This window comes from Narcine bancroftii, chromosome 8 (genome assembly GCF_036971445.1).
Source record: "Narcine bancroftii isolate sNarBan1 chromosome 8, sNarBan1.hap1, whole genome shotgun sequence".
Classification (NCBI taxonomy): Eukaryota; Metazoa; Chordata; class Chondrichthyes; order Torpediniformes; family Narcinidae; genus Narcine; species Narcine bancroftii.
In genome coordinates this window covers 109,272,090-109,283,213 of record NC_091476.1, presented here as the reverse complement: position 1 = coordinate 109,283,213, position 11,124 = coordinate 109,272,090, and the positions used below count along the sequence as shown (strand labels likewise).

The 11,124-nt window shown below is 41.5% G+C and overlaps 1 protein-coding gene across 8 annotated transcripts in view; it reads right to left on the bottom strand.

Annotated features, from left to right (window-relative positions):
* Positions 1 to 261: 261 nt before the first annotated feature.
* The window catches only part of usp28 (ubiquitin specific peptidase 28), a 93,907-nt gene continuing 83,044 nt past the window's right edge, over positions 262 to 11,124 (bottom strand). For 7 of the 8 annotated variants that reach the window (XM_069894830.1, XM_069894835.1, XM_069894836.1 and 4 more), the window contains 6 exons: positions 10,331 to 10,509; positions 6,297 to 6,375; positions 4,394 to 4,473; positions 3,551 to 3,674; positions 1,319 to 1,514; positions 262 to 662 (listed from right to left, as the gene is read on the bottom strand). In XM_069894830.1, coding sequence (XP_069750931.1) covers positions 487 to 662; positions 1,319 to 1,514; positions 3,551 to 3,674; positions 4,394 to 4,473; positions 6,297 to 6,375; positions 10,331 to 10,509 — 834 coding nt within the window. In that variant the 3' untranslated portion in view covers positions 262 to 486. Of the gene's footprint in view, positions 663 to 1,318; positions 1,515 to 3,550; positions 3,675 to 4,172; positions 4,289 to 4,393; positions 4,474 to 6,296; positions 6,376 to 10,330; positions 10,510 to 11,124 lie in introns of those variants that run through there. The other variant, XR_011343369.1, reaches the window with a different exon arrangement.

The window sequence follows — 11,124 nt, the reverse complement described above, 5'->3', positions numbered from 1 at the left end:
TGCATTTACTTCATAGCTATATACATCTGCCAGTTTGAGAGGCAACCTTGAGGTTCATGCTCAGAACTGGGTTGTTCATTAACTGTTTCTGCCTGCTCAGACAAGTTAAACAGACTCAAGGATCTGAATGGTTCAGTTTTACTCCTTTGTTCTCTTAATTCTCCTGTTGCAACAGTGTGGATCTTACATTTTCCTCAACTTTCATAAAAGTAATTTAAATAAAAAATGTACAATATGGAAAATGACAATTGTACACAAATATGAAATAAAATAGTTGGCATTTATTGCATAACAAACAAAATTGAAAGTTGCATGAAAATACAGGCACCCAGTATTTCATGTAACTAATGCCATTCCTCCACTCTCCCAGTCCCAGTACAGCAGTGTAACAGTGTTTGACAATTAGCTACAGGATCAAAGATCGCATAATTCAAAGAATCAAGTACTGTATTCAAAATTCCAGATGTCTATTGTGAGATGAAGGGGCTATTTCACTGAGACAGGCGATGTGCTGTGAATGGACTCCATTACTGCTGCGAATCTGTTACACAGGTCATGGGGTGAATTTGGGCGGATTTTTGGTGGCTCTCGTAAGATTCGAACCTCCACAGAACAGTCCAAAAGCCTTGGGAGGAATTCAGTGAGTTTTTCCTGCAGATGAGCTACAAAGTAAAAACATAGACATTAACAAAAATTACATTTTGAGATTTTTGAGGGCATAGGTTACATATACATGGAATACATTCCCAGTACATCAAGAAAATTCTCTCAAGCAAATTACTTCAGGGTTTAAGATAACACAAAAAGCAAGGAAATCTCTAAATTTTGTGTGAATGGTGGAGCAGTATTCAACATTTGCAACATTTGAGGGCATAGGTGACACAAACATGGAATACATTCCCAGTGTATCAAGAAAATTCTCTCAAGCAAATTACTTCAGGGTTTAAGATAACACAAAAAGCCACTTCATTTGCTTTTGGCTGATTGGTGGATGAATTTAGTCCAAAACAGTTAAATGACCTTTTGTTGAATGTTTTAGTTCTTTTTAACTGGGATTTACTCTCAGGATGTCAGCCTCAAAGAGTAACACATGACAGCTGCATGTCAATTATGCCTGCTGAGAAAGCTCTCGTTCATGATATGCCTACTTCCACAAACTACCAAGTCCCAGTTCCGGATGCACAAACTGATGAATTCATCAGGGTGCACAGAAAGCCACAAATAACAGACCAAGGTCCAGGAATATTAATACTAATTGGACAACATTTTCAAAGGTTTCCCCCATTCAGTGTTTCAAGAAGTAGGTACTAAGACTTACAATCCATGTCTTCACCAAGGTAAGAACACCAATGGTTCCTCATCAATTCCACTGCAGCTAGGTCTTCTTTTGAGTGTTCATTGGTGACAATCAGATGCATGCACGGAATGACCAGATCATTCATAATGTTCAATCCTTCTGCAACATCACTCTCATTCCCACTTTCAAATAAGTGTGCTGCATGTGAATTCAGCTCCTACAAGGAAAAGTGTGAAATACAAGTCCATGTATCAACTGTATTAATACCCGCTGGTTCAGAATCAGAATTTATTGTCACAAAATTTGGAGTATTGCGGCAGCATTACAGTGCAAAATTGACCATCTTACAAATCTAATATATAGAAAGTCAAAACTAAAAATAATAGTGCACAACAAGTAAAGCAGTGTCTTTGGTTCATTGATCATACAGGAATCTGCTGGCAGCGGGGAAGAAGCTGTCCCTGTGGCATTGAGTGCTCGTCTTTAAGCTCCTGTACCTCCTTCCCACTGGTAGCAGAATAAAGAGGGCATGGCCTGGGTAGTGGGGGTCTTTGAGGATAGAGACTGCATTTTTAAGACAACACCTCATATAGATGTCCTCGATGGAGTGAAGTCTGGTGCCTGTGATGTTTCAGGCAGAGTTAACAACCCTCTGGAGTTTTTTCTTGTCCTGAGATTTGGCACCTCCATACAAGACAGTAATGTAACCAACCAGAATGCTCTCCAAGGTACACCTGTAGAACTTTTCGAGAGTATTTGGTGACATACTGGATCTCCTCAAACACTTCACAAAGTATAGCTGTTGGTGGGGCTTCTTTGTGATTACACCAACATGTCGGCTCCAATACAGATCCTCAGAGATGTTGAAGTTCTTGACCTTCTCCACTACTGAGCCCTCGATGAGAACAGGGTCATGTTACCCTGACTTCCTCCTGAAATCCACAATCATTTCCTTGGTTTTGTTGACATTGAGCACAAGGTTGTTGATGTGACAACACTCAAAGAGCTGAGTTAACCCCTCCTGTATGCTTCCTCATTGCCATTTGTAATTCTGCTGATAACTGTGGTGTCATTTGCAAACCTGTAGACAGCATTGGAATTGTGTCTGGCCACACAGTCATGGGTGTATAATGAGTAGAGCAGTGGGCTAAGCATGCATCCTTGGGGTGCATCTGTGTTGATAATCAGTGAGGAGGAGATGTTGCTTCCAAATCGTACTGACTGTGGTCCTTCAATGAGAGAGTCAAGGATCCAGTTGCAGAGCAGAGGTGAGTACAGAAGCCTAGAGTTTGTAGCTTCTTAACCAGCACCAAGGGAATAATGGTATTGAAGGCTGAGCTGTAGTCGATGAAGAGCAGCTGTATGTATGATTTGCTATTTTCAAAGTGTTCCAGAGCTGAGTGGAAAGCCAGCGATATTGCATCTGCTGTGGATGCAATTGTGACGCAAGGCAAATTCATCCATCCATTTTTTTCCTGCTTATATTGCTGTCAATAATAAAGTATCTGCACTATTAAATGGCAAGGAAGGACTCTTTGTTCATGATTTATCAACTAATGACTCTCCTGTGAAAGAGGGATAAAAAATGCATTCCCAGGACCTGTTCCAATTTATTTTTTATTATTATTATTTTTATTTTTTTTATTTACAGTGGAACTCTGTTGCTCCTGGTTTTATTCCTGCCCAAGTTGGAATCATTTTCAACTATGCCAAAGGATTCAACAGTCAAAACTAATTTGTGATTATCAGACCAAACACTATTGTGAAACAAATTGCCTCTCAGTTGATGGCAATTCCCAACTTCCACTTCCTCCATATTTCATTGTTCACTAATTATGGCAAATGCTTTTCTGTCAGCACATTGCAGGGCATCACTTCAGCCAACAGCTGACTAGTGTTCCATTTTGATCTGTGAGATGCTGTAAGCATTTCTCAGTGACAATTCAAAATTTGATGGACAAGAGACAAACGGACCACAGGGAGGAACTCAACAACAGCACAGTGTAATAGAGGCAACAGATGTCAAAACTACAAGCACTGAAAATGAGACAATTGGATGATTCCTGAGTGCTGACAGTATACAAAATAAATTAATTTGCTTGGATAAGGAATCTTGCAAGTTTGGCAACGTCTAAGTATTAACCAGTTTTATACTTTCTGATATTGTGCATTTTCCTCCCCATTTTAAATTAAAATGTTAAATCCTAAGTACTGTATTCTACTCAGATTCATTCTTCTGAGGCGGTAACTGACCAGAAGGCACTTCCTCCTGTAGTATGCAATCAATGACTCATCAACTCCCCAATTCTTCCCATTCTTCAAAAGTTTCATGTTACTGTGGTGTGCATGGACCAAGTAGGTAAGCGATTCACGGCATCTGCAAAGCACAAACAGAGATTCAAGCACCATGTTAAATGACGGATCTCCTCATGCTAGAAGAATTGTGGCTGCTGAAGACAACACAAGTTCCTACAGCCCACCTTCCCTACACCTGTTCCATTGAAATTCTTCCCCAGAATTCCCTTTTATTTCAAGTAATCAAGGAACCTGAAAGATCAGGCAACCCTCTATTTGCCCATTCCCACAAGAGGTCAAAAGAAGAACCTGGTCTCAGATTTCTTCCACCCCTGACTCTTGAACGATTGTCTCCATTTCCTCTATTGATTACATTCACTGTAAACATTGCTTAAATAGGGGTCACAGAATTATAGAGGACTTTTTCCATCCAGCACACACTATCTTTGACCTACTACCATCAGGAAGGAAATCAAAATCAGGACTCCCAGGCTGGGAAATAGCTTCTTCCAGCAAGCTGTGAAGTTGACAAACAGTATGTTAAATTATATCTTTATGCATTTATGTGATTATTGTGTACCGTGTATTGCGTGTACATAGTGGTCCAGAGAAACGATGCTTTGCCTGGTTGTGTTGGTATGGTTGAATGATAATGAACTTGAACTATTACCATGACCCAGCCTGGACCAGACATCCCTATGAGAGAACCAACATCTTCTGTGAAGTCTTAAATGCAATGGAAAGCACATTTTCAAAACAGAATCCAAGTTCCAGCCTGACTTCAAAACATTCAACACGTACTTCCCATTTTGAAAGCACTCCAGTCCAGTCAGAAGGTAGACAGAAACTTTCCGAAATAAACTGTAGTCCTCATGCCATTCCTGTAAGAAAGTCGATGCACCACTCAGTTAGGATTGACATACCATAGACCAGGGGTGTCAAACTCAAATTCATGGAGGGCCAAAATTAAAAACTTGGACTAAGTCGAGGGCCGAACTAAATATTTATTGAAAATTTTCAACAACATCAGCATGTTTTCTCTCAACATATGTAATGTTAAACTTTTTCTTATTAAAATAAATGTTTAATAATAGTTTTGGATAAACTCTTTCCAGAAGCATAAACAAATGAGAAATAAAATATTCAATAAATAATATTTCTCTATAGAGGATTTGTCAAATGTTGCTAATGTGCTGTCGAATAGTAAAATCTGAGAGCTATTGAGAATGTGGGAGAATAACATGATTCCTGAAACAATCAAATGGGTGACTGATTGTGGGCATGAACTCTAGCAGGGTTATTTGCCATGCCCTTTTTCCATTGGTACAGATGTCCTTTGATTTACACACTTTTCAAGTTTTATGCCTAATGAGCTTGTATCCAGGTGCAGGACCATTTTTAACCAGGAATATATTTATCACTGTGACATGAAACTATTGGAAGATCGTTTTATCCTGAGATTAAAGTTCATAATCCTTACTCAGGCCTGTGTGCGGGAGGGCGGGGTTTGCGGGCGATCGGGTTGGACAACGACAGTGCGGGGGCATCGGCTCTCGCTGCAGGGCGGCATCTCGATGGATCAGCGGCCCCGTCACCGTGAGTCGCGGATCGGCCTGCGGCAGGGAGGGGGAGTGGGCAACGGTCCTGGCGAGGTCAGGCCTGAGGCCTCTGGTTCCGGGCGCTGGGAAATGGCCTTGGCTTCCCCTGACACCGGCCAAGCCATGCTGCGGTGGGGGGGCGGGCGGGGGGACACGACAGTGCGGGGGCATCTCAGCGGATCAGCGGCCCCGTCACCGTGAGTCGCGGGTCGGCCTGCGGCAGGGATGGGGAGTGGGCAACAGTCCTGGCGAGGTCAGGCCCGAGGCCTCTGGTTCCGGGCGCTGGGAAACGGCCTTGGCTTCCCCTGACACCGGCCAGGCCGCGCTGCGGTGGGGGGGCGGGCGGGGGGACACAACAGTGTGGGGCCATCGGCTCTCGCTGCAGGGCGGCATCTCAGGGGATCAGCGGCCCCGTCACTGTGAGTCGCGGGTCGGCCTGCAGCAGGTAGGGGGAGTGGGCAACGGTCCTGGCGAGGTCAAGCCCGAGACCTCCGGTTCCGGGCGCTGGGAAGCGGCCTTGGCTTCCCTGACACCGGCCAGGCTCCAAAACCAGAGTCCACGGTGAGACCCTGCAACGTTATCAGAGGAGGTGGGGGCGATTAGCGGGCTGACGCCAATGCATTCTGGGATTTGTAGTATTACTGTGCATGCGCTATACTGGCGTGGCGGCCAGCGGGCCACCTCTAATACATTTTTTTAAATGATCTTGCGGGCCAATATAATTATATCGCGGGCCAAATTTGTCCTGCGGGCCAGAGTTTGACATGTGTGCCATAGACGAAGGACAAATGGCAACCATCAGGCTGCTGCTTCAGATGGTATTAGCATTCATGCATTGTATGCCTGTTTACAAAAAGCAAGAATGTAACACTTGGCCTCCTTCCCACAAGGAAAGCTCTAAATTTTGTGTGAATGGTGGAGCAGTATTCAACATTTGTAACAGGTTGCCCAATCACCAAACAGGAGAAACAATAAACTGAATTTATAGAAGAGGCTGAAAATATTTACCCAATGAATTTTAAATAATACTCAATTAAGCAAAGCCTCTAATTACAATGCACAAAAAGGAATTTCCATGATAAAAATAAAAAATTAGACAACAATACCTTGTATTCCTGCATATCCATGTCAGAGGGTCCAATAAGCTTCAGCTTTGTCTGTGCCACTTTCATTATACTTATTGACCTGCAATTTGAACAAAATGATATTTTCATTTAAGTTCCAATTTATTATCATCCAACCAAGTACAATTTGACAAAGTATCTTTATATTTTGAAATAGTGTTGGAAAATTTTTCATTACATTTATTCCAGAATGTTCATTATTGGCCATCCTTAGTCATCCTGAGAAACTACGACTGGGTTTTCTAACCGAGTGCTTTACGATATCACCCTGGGGGTGGGGGGGGAGGGGAAAGTTAAGAGCCAACTAAATCAGTGCAGGATTAGAGTGACATGTGGGTCTGAATCAGATTAAACCTGGTAGAACCATCATTCCTGTTCGTTCATTGAGTTCTCGTGGCTGCAATGGTTCCATCTAATGAGGCATTGAGATCTTTTCCCCTAACCTTTACACTCCCTTTCTTGGTGACATTTCAATGCTCTATAAACTAGAACTTTTCTTAAACTGATCTCTCTGCTTCCTTGGCTTATTCCACAATTGCTGCCTCCTCTCTAACTGTCCAGTTACCAATGTCTTTGTTTGTTCATTACCTCATTTGGCCAAATTTTGCTTCCATAAGCTGCCTTGGATTATTTTCCAAAGCTACTGTGTTAAATACATTACCGTGGTTGTTTCTGTAACAACATAATAAATAGGAGGAGGAGGTTCCCATGTAGTCCCTTAGGCCTACTGTGCTACTCAATATAATCATGAATATTCTCAATAACTCTTGAACCCCATAGACCAAAATCTGTACATCTCAACTATGAATACACTCATTCAGCCTCAAGTTCTCTGAACTGAGAATTTCAGGGATTCATAATCCTCAGAGAAACTCCTCATCCCCATCTTAAACTAGTGAACTTTTATTCTGAAGCTATGCCCCCAAGTTCCAGATTCCCCAAGATAGAATGCAGAACTTGGGGTCATAACTTCAGAATCAAGGTTCACCAATATAACCATCTCCACTGCCACATGCCTTTAGATCTTGTGTTTCATCTAAACACCAAACTTTTCAATCTTTCCTCATTAGGGAACTCCTTCAATCCCAAGAATCAAATTGAGGAGCCTTCTCCGAATTAGGAGAAAGGTTGATCCCTGTTTAAATAAGGAGGACAAATTTGTACAGTTGTAGGAACACTTACCAACTCTTTTTCATTTGCAATGAAATTATTGCTGCTCTTAAGCTTCTGAATCAACTAATCTAGCAGGATATATGGAATAATAAAGATGTGGGCCAGTGGTTTGGATAGTTCATTTCACCTCTGGATGCCAGTGCAGTTGATTGCAAAGAAGTCTCCCTATTCTGCATGAAGTTGCAGGCAAGGTTCAGCTGATAGTACTGGGGGTGGGGGGGGGGGGGGGAAACTCCTGCTACATGGAGAAACAGGAGAGCCATGGTTAATTTTCTTAAACCAAACAAAATTCAGGAATTTGATCAGAATCTTGAAGGTCTGATACTGGGAAAACAAGGAAACCATTACCAGGTGAAGATGATGTTAAGAGGACAGATTCAGGAGGCCACAGATGAGGAAAAGTGCTTTATGACCTTGAATATATTGACAGAGTATGGTAGCAGATTCAATAAAAACTTCCAAAAGCTTTGCAGAGGATGAGTCATTGAATATATTCAACAATGAAAAGTTTTATAGTCCAGGGTCAGAGTCAAGGGTAAAGGAGAACAGAGGAAAATGAAGGTGAAGTCATGATCAGATCAGCCACAATTTTACTGAATGGCAGAACAGGTTTTAAAGATTTTATTATCTACTTCTGCTCTTATTTATATTTTGTTTCCAAAAAGCACAACAGTTCGCATTTAATAAAGCAGCTTTAGCTTATACAAAATGGTCCATGTCACTGTGTATGAGTACAATCAGCCAAGTAATTTTCAAAAGAGAAATGCTTTAAGAAGAATTGATAGTTGTTGAAAAGAAGCAGGGAAATGGGATTAATTTGATAGCTTTTTCAAAGAGTCACAGTAGGATGAATTGTCTAATTCTGTTATCCTACAAATTCAAGCTTTATCATTTCTGAGCAGTTTTTACATAATCGCAATAGGCAATAATAGTTTACAGTACAAAGCAACATACAATTAGGAAATGGCACTAACCCAGAAAATATACCAAGACCGTGTTTCATCTAATTATTATTCTGGTGCTTTGATCTGCACTTATGTTGCATTGTTTCCAATCTTAGAATCGATTTTTCTGTGCCACAACTAGAAGGCTAAAGCTTCTGACCTGAATGCTGGAGAAACTCAGCAGGTCTCACAGCTTCCATAGGAGGTAAAGATATATAACTAATGTTTCGGGCCAGAGTCCTTCTTCATACCTTGAAGGGCTCAGCCCTAAGCTTTGGTAATGGACGTCTTTACTTCCTCTGGATCTTATGACACCTGCTGAGTTCCTCCAGCATTCTTGTATTTTTTACTAATCAAAGAGTCTGCAGACTGTTATGTTTCACTCACATTTTGCAAAGAAATGACATCAAATGCAGACTTCTTTATATTGGAATAAAACTGAAGAATTGCTAGCATTTGTTTATAACTTGATGCTGACAGCATCAAAAGAAATAATTAGCCAAGCAAATCTGCTCACATTCCAAAACCGATGAACGTCGGCAATGCTCATGTGGCTTTAAAACGGGACATATGGGAAAGACCAGAGGATAGACAGCATCTGTGAGTAAAGAAATGGTTAACATTTCAGGTCTGGACTCAGTGTAAATCAACTGCCCAATAGTCAACAAGAATTGGAGAAGCAGATCAGTAGAGAGATAGGAGCAGCTGCAGGAAACACAGGGTTGTGATAGTAGGAGATTTTAACTTTCCACATATTGACTGGGACTCCCATACCGTAAAGGGGCTTGGAGTTTGTCAAATGTATTTAGGGAACTTTTCTAAATCAATATATAGAGGTACCACCTAGAGAGATTGCAATATTGGATCTCTTATGAGGGAATGAGACAGGACAGGTAACAGAGGAACGTGTAGGGGAACATTTTGGGTCCAGTGATCATAATGTCATTAGCTTCAAGTTAATTATGGAGAAGGATAGGTCTGGGCCTTGGTTCTAAATTGGAGTAAGGTCAATTTTGAGGAAATGAGAAATGATCTAGAATGCGTGGATTTTAATGCAGACAAGCATGAGCTGTTGCATTTTGGAAGTACAGACCAATAAAGGACATGCATGGTGAATGGTAGGACACTGAGGAGTGCAGCAGAACAGAGAGACCTGGGAATACATATACATAATTCCCTGAAAGTGCAGTCACAGGTGGACTTGGTTGTAAAAGAGTTTTTGGGATCAAGTATTGAGCATTGGAGCTGGGATGTTATGGTAAAGTTGTACAAGTATTGGTGAGGCCAAATTTGGAGTATTTTGTGGTCACCTAACTACAGGAAAGATATCAATAAGATAGAAAGAGTGCAGAGAAGACATACTTGGATGTTGCCTGGACTTCAGGAACTGAGTTAGAGGGAAAGGTTAAACAGGTTAGGACTTTATTCCTCAGAGCATAGAAGAATGAAGGGAGATTTGATAGATTTATTTACAATTATGAGAGGGATAGACAGAGTAAATATAGTAGGTGAGATACAAACCAGAGGATGTGGATTAAGGGGGAAAGGGGAAAAGTTTAGGGGGAACATGAGGGGGAACTTAGTCTCACAGAGAGTGGTGGGAGTTTGGAACAAGCTGCCAGCTGAAGCGATGAATTTAAGAGGAATTTGGACAGGTACATGGATGGGAGAGGTATAGAGGGCTAAGGACTGGGTGCAGGTCAGTGGGCAGAAAAATGGTTTGGCACAGACTAGTAGGACCGAAGTGGCCTGTTTCTGTAATATTCCATGGTTACAAATACACAGCATCTGCAGACATTCTTGTTTCACTCAGGGTGTTTTTAACTCTTTGGGGAATTTAGGAAGTGCCTAGTTTAATTACAGATTTACAACTATAAATTGAGTTAAAGGGATCTGCACCTTTCATCGTAACTCAGGTTTTTATCTGCAAACTGTTCCAGGAGCGTCCTTTCGATTACTCGCTTGGAGGCTTTGTTCTGGAAGAAGTACACGAGGACATGCTGAAGTCGAGGATCACTCTGGGGTGTTGGCTGATCCTTTGCCAAATCAAACAACCGTGAGTACTCTTCATGGAATGCCTAGGCACCGATGAGGAAGTGGGGTGGGCGGGTTTAGAGGAAAGGAGGGAGGAAGGAGAAAACGGAAACATATAACTGATTACCAAACTGCAAAACAGCAGCTTAAAGCAAACTGGGGTTAACAGTGGAAACATGATAAGTTCAAAAAAATTATTCAGCATGTCTGACACATATTTGCTCTTTGATGGTAATGGGTAGAGATAAGAATTGGTTGGCACGTTTCAAGAAGAGCAAACTCTTTACAGGGGTGATCAAGAACAACAGAGGACAAAAGTTCCCTTACACCGAACACTAGCCCAAACCATCATCTGAGTGAGCTCATTGTAGGTTTGTCTGTTGAACAATCACTGAGCAATCCAAGCCTGAAGTTTCAATCAGTTCTGTCAGAAAACGATTTCTAAGATCTTGATGCCCATATAAATTCACAAACAAATGAATTATGGCCAAAAATGGTTCCTTAAAGGATACCTGTAAATCACCAGATTCTTAACAGACATCTTCCTGTCTGCATCAAATACACAATTAATATATTAAAAGTTATAGCATTTTGAGATATTGATTTTCAAGTGATTCGATCCAAAGTAATATATACCCACTCGCCATGCATCCTGATTG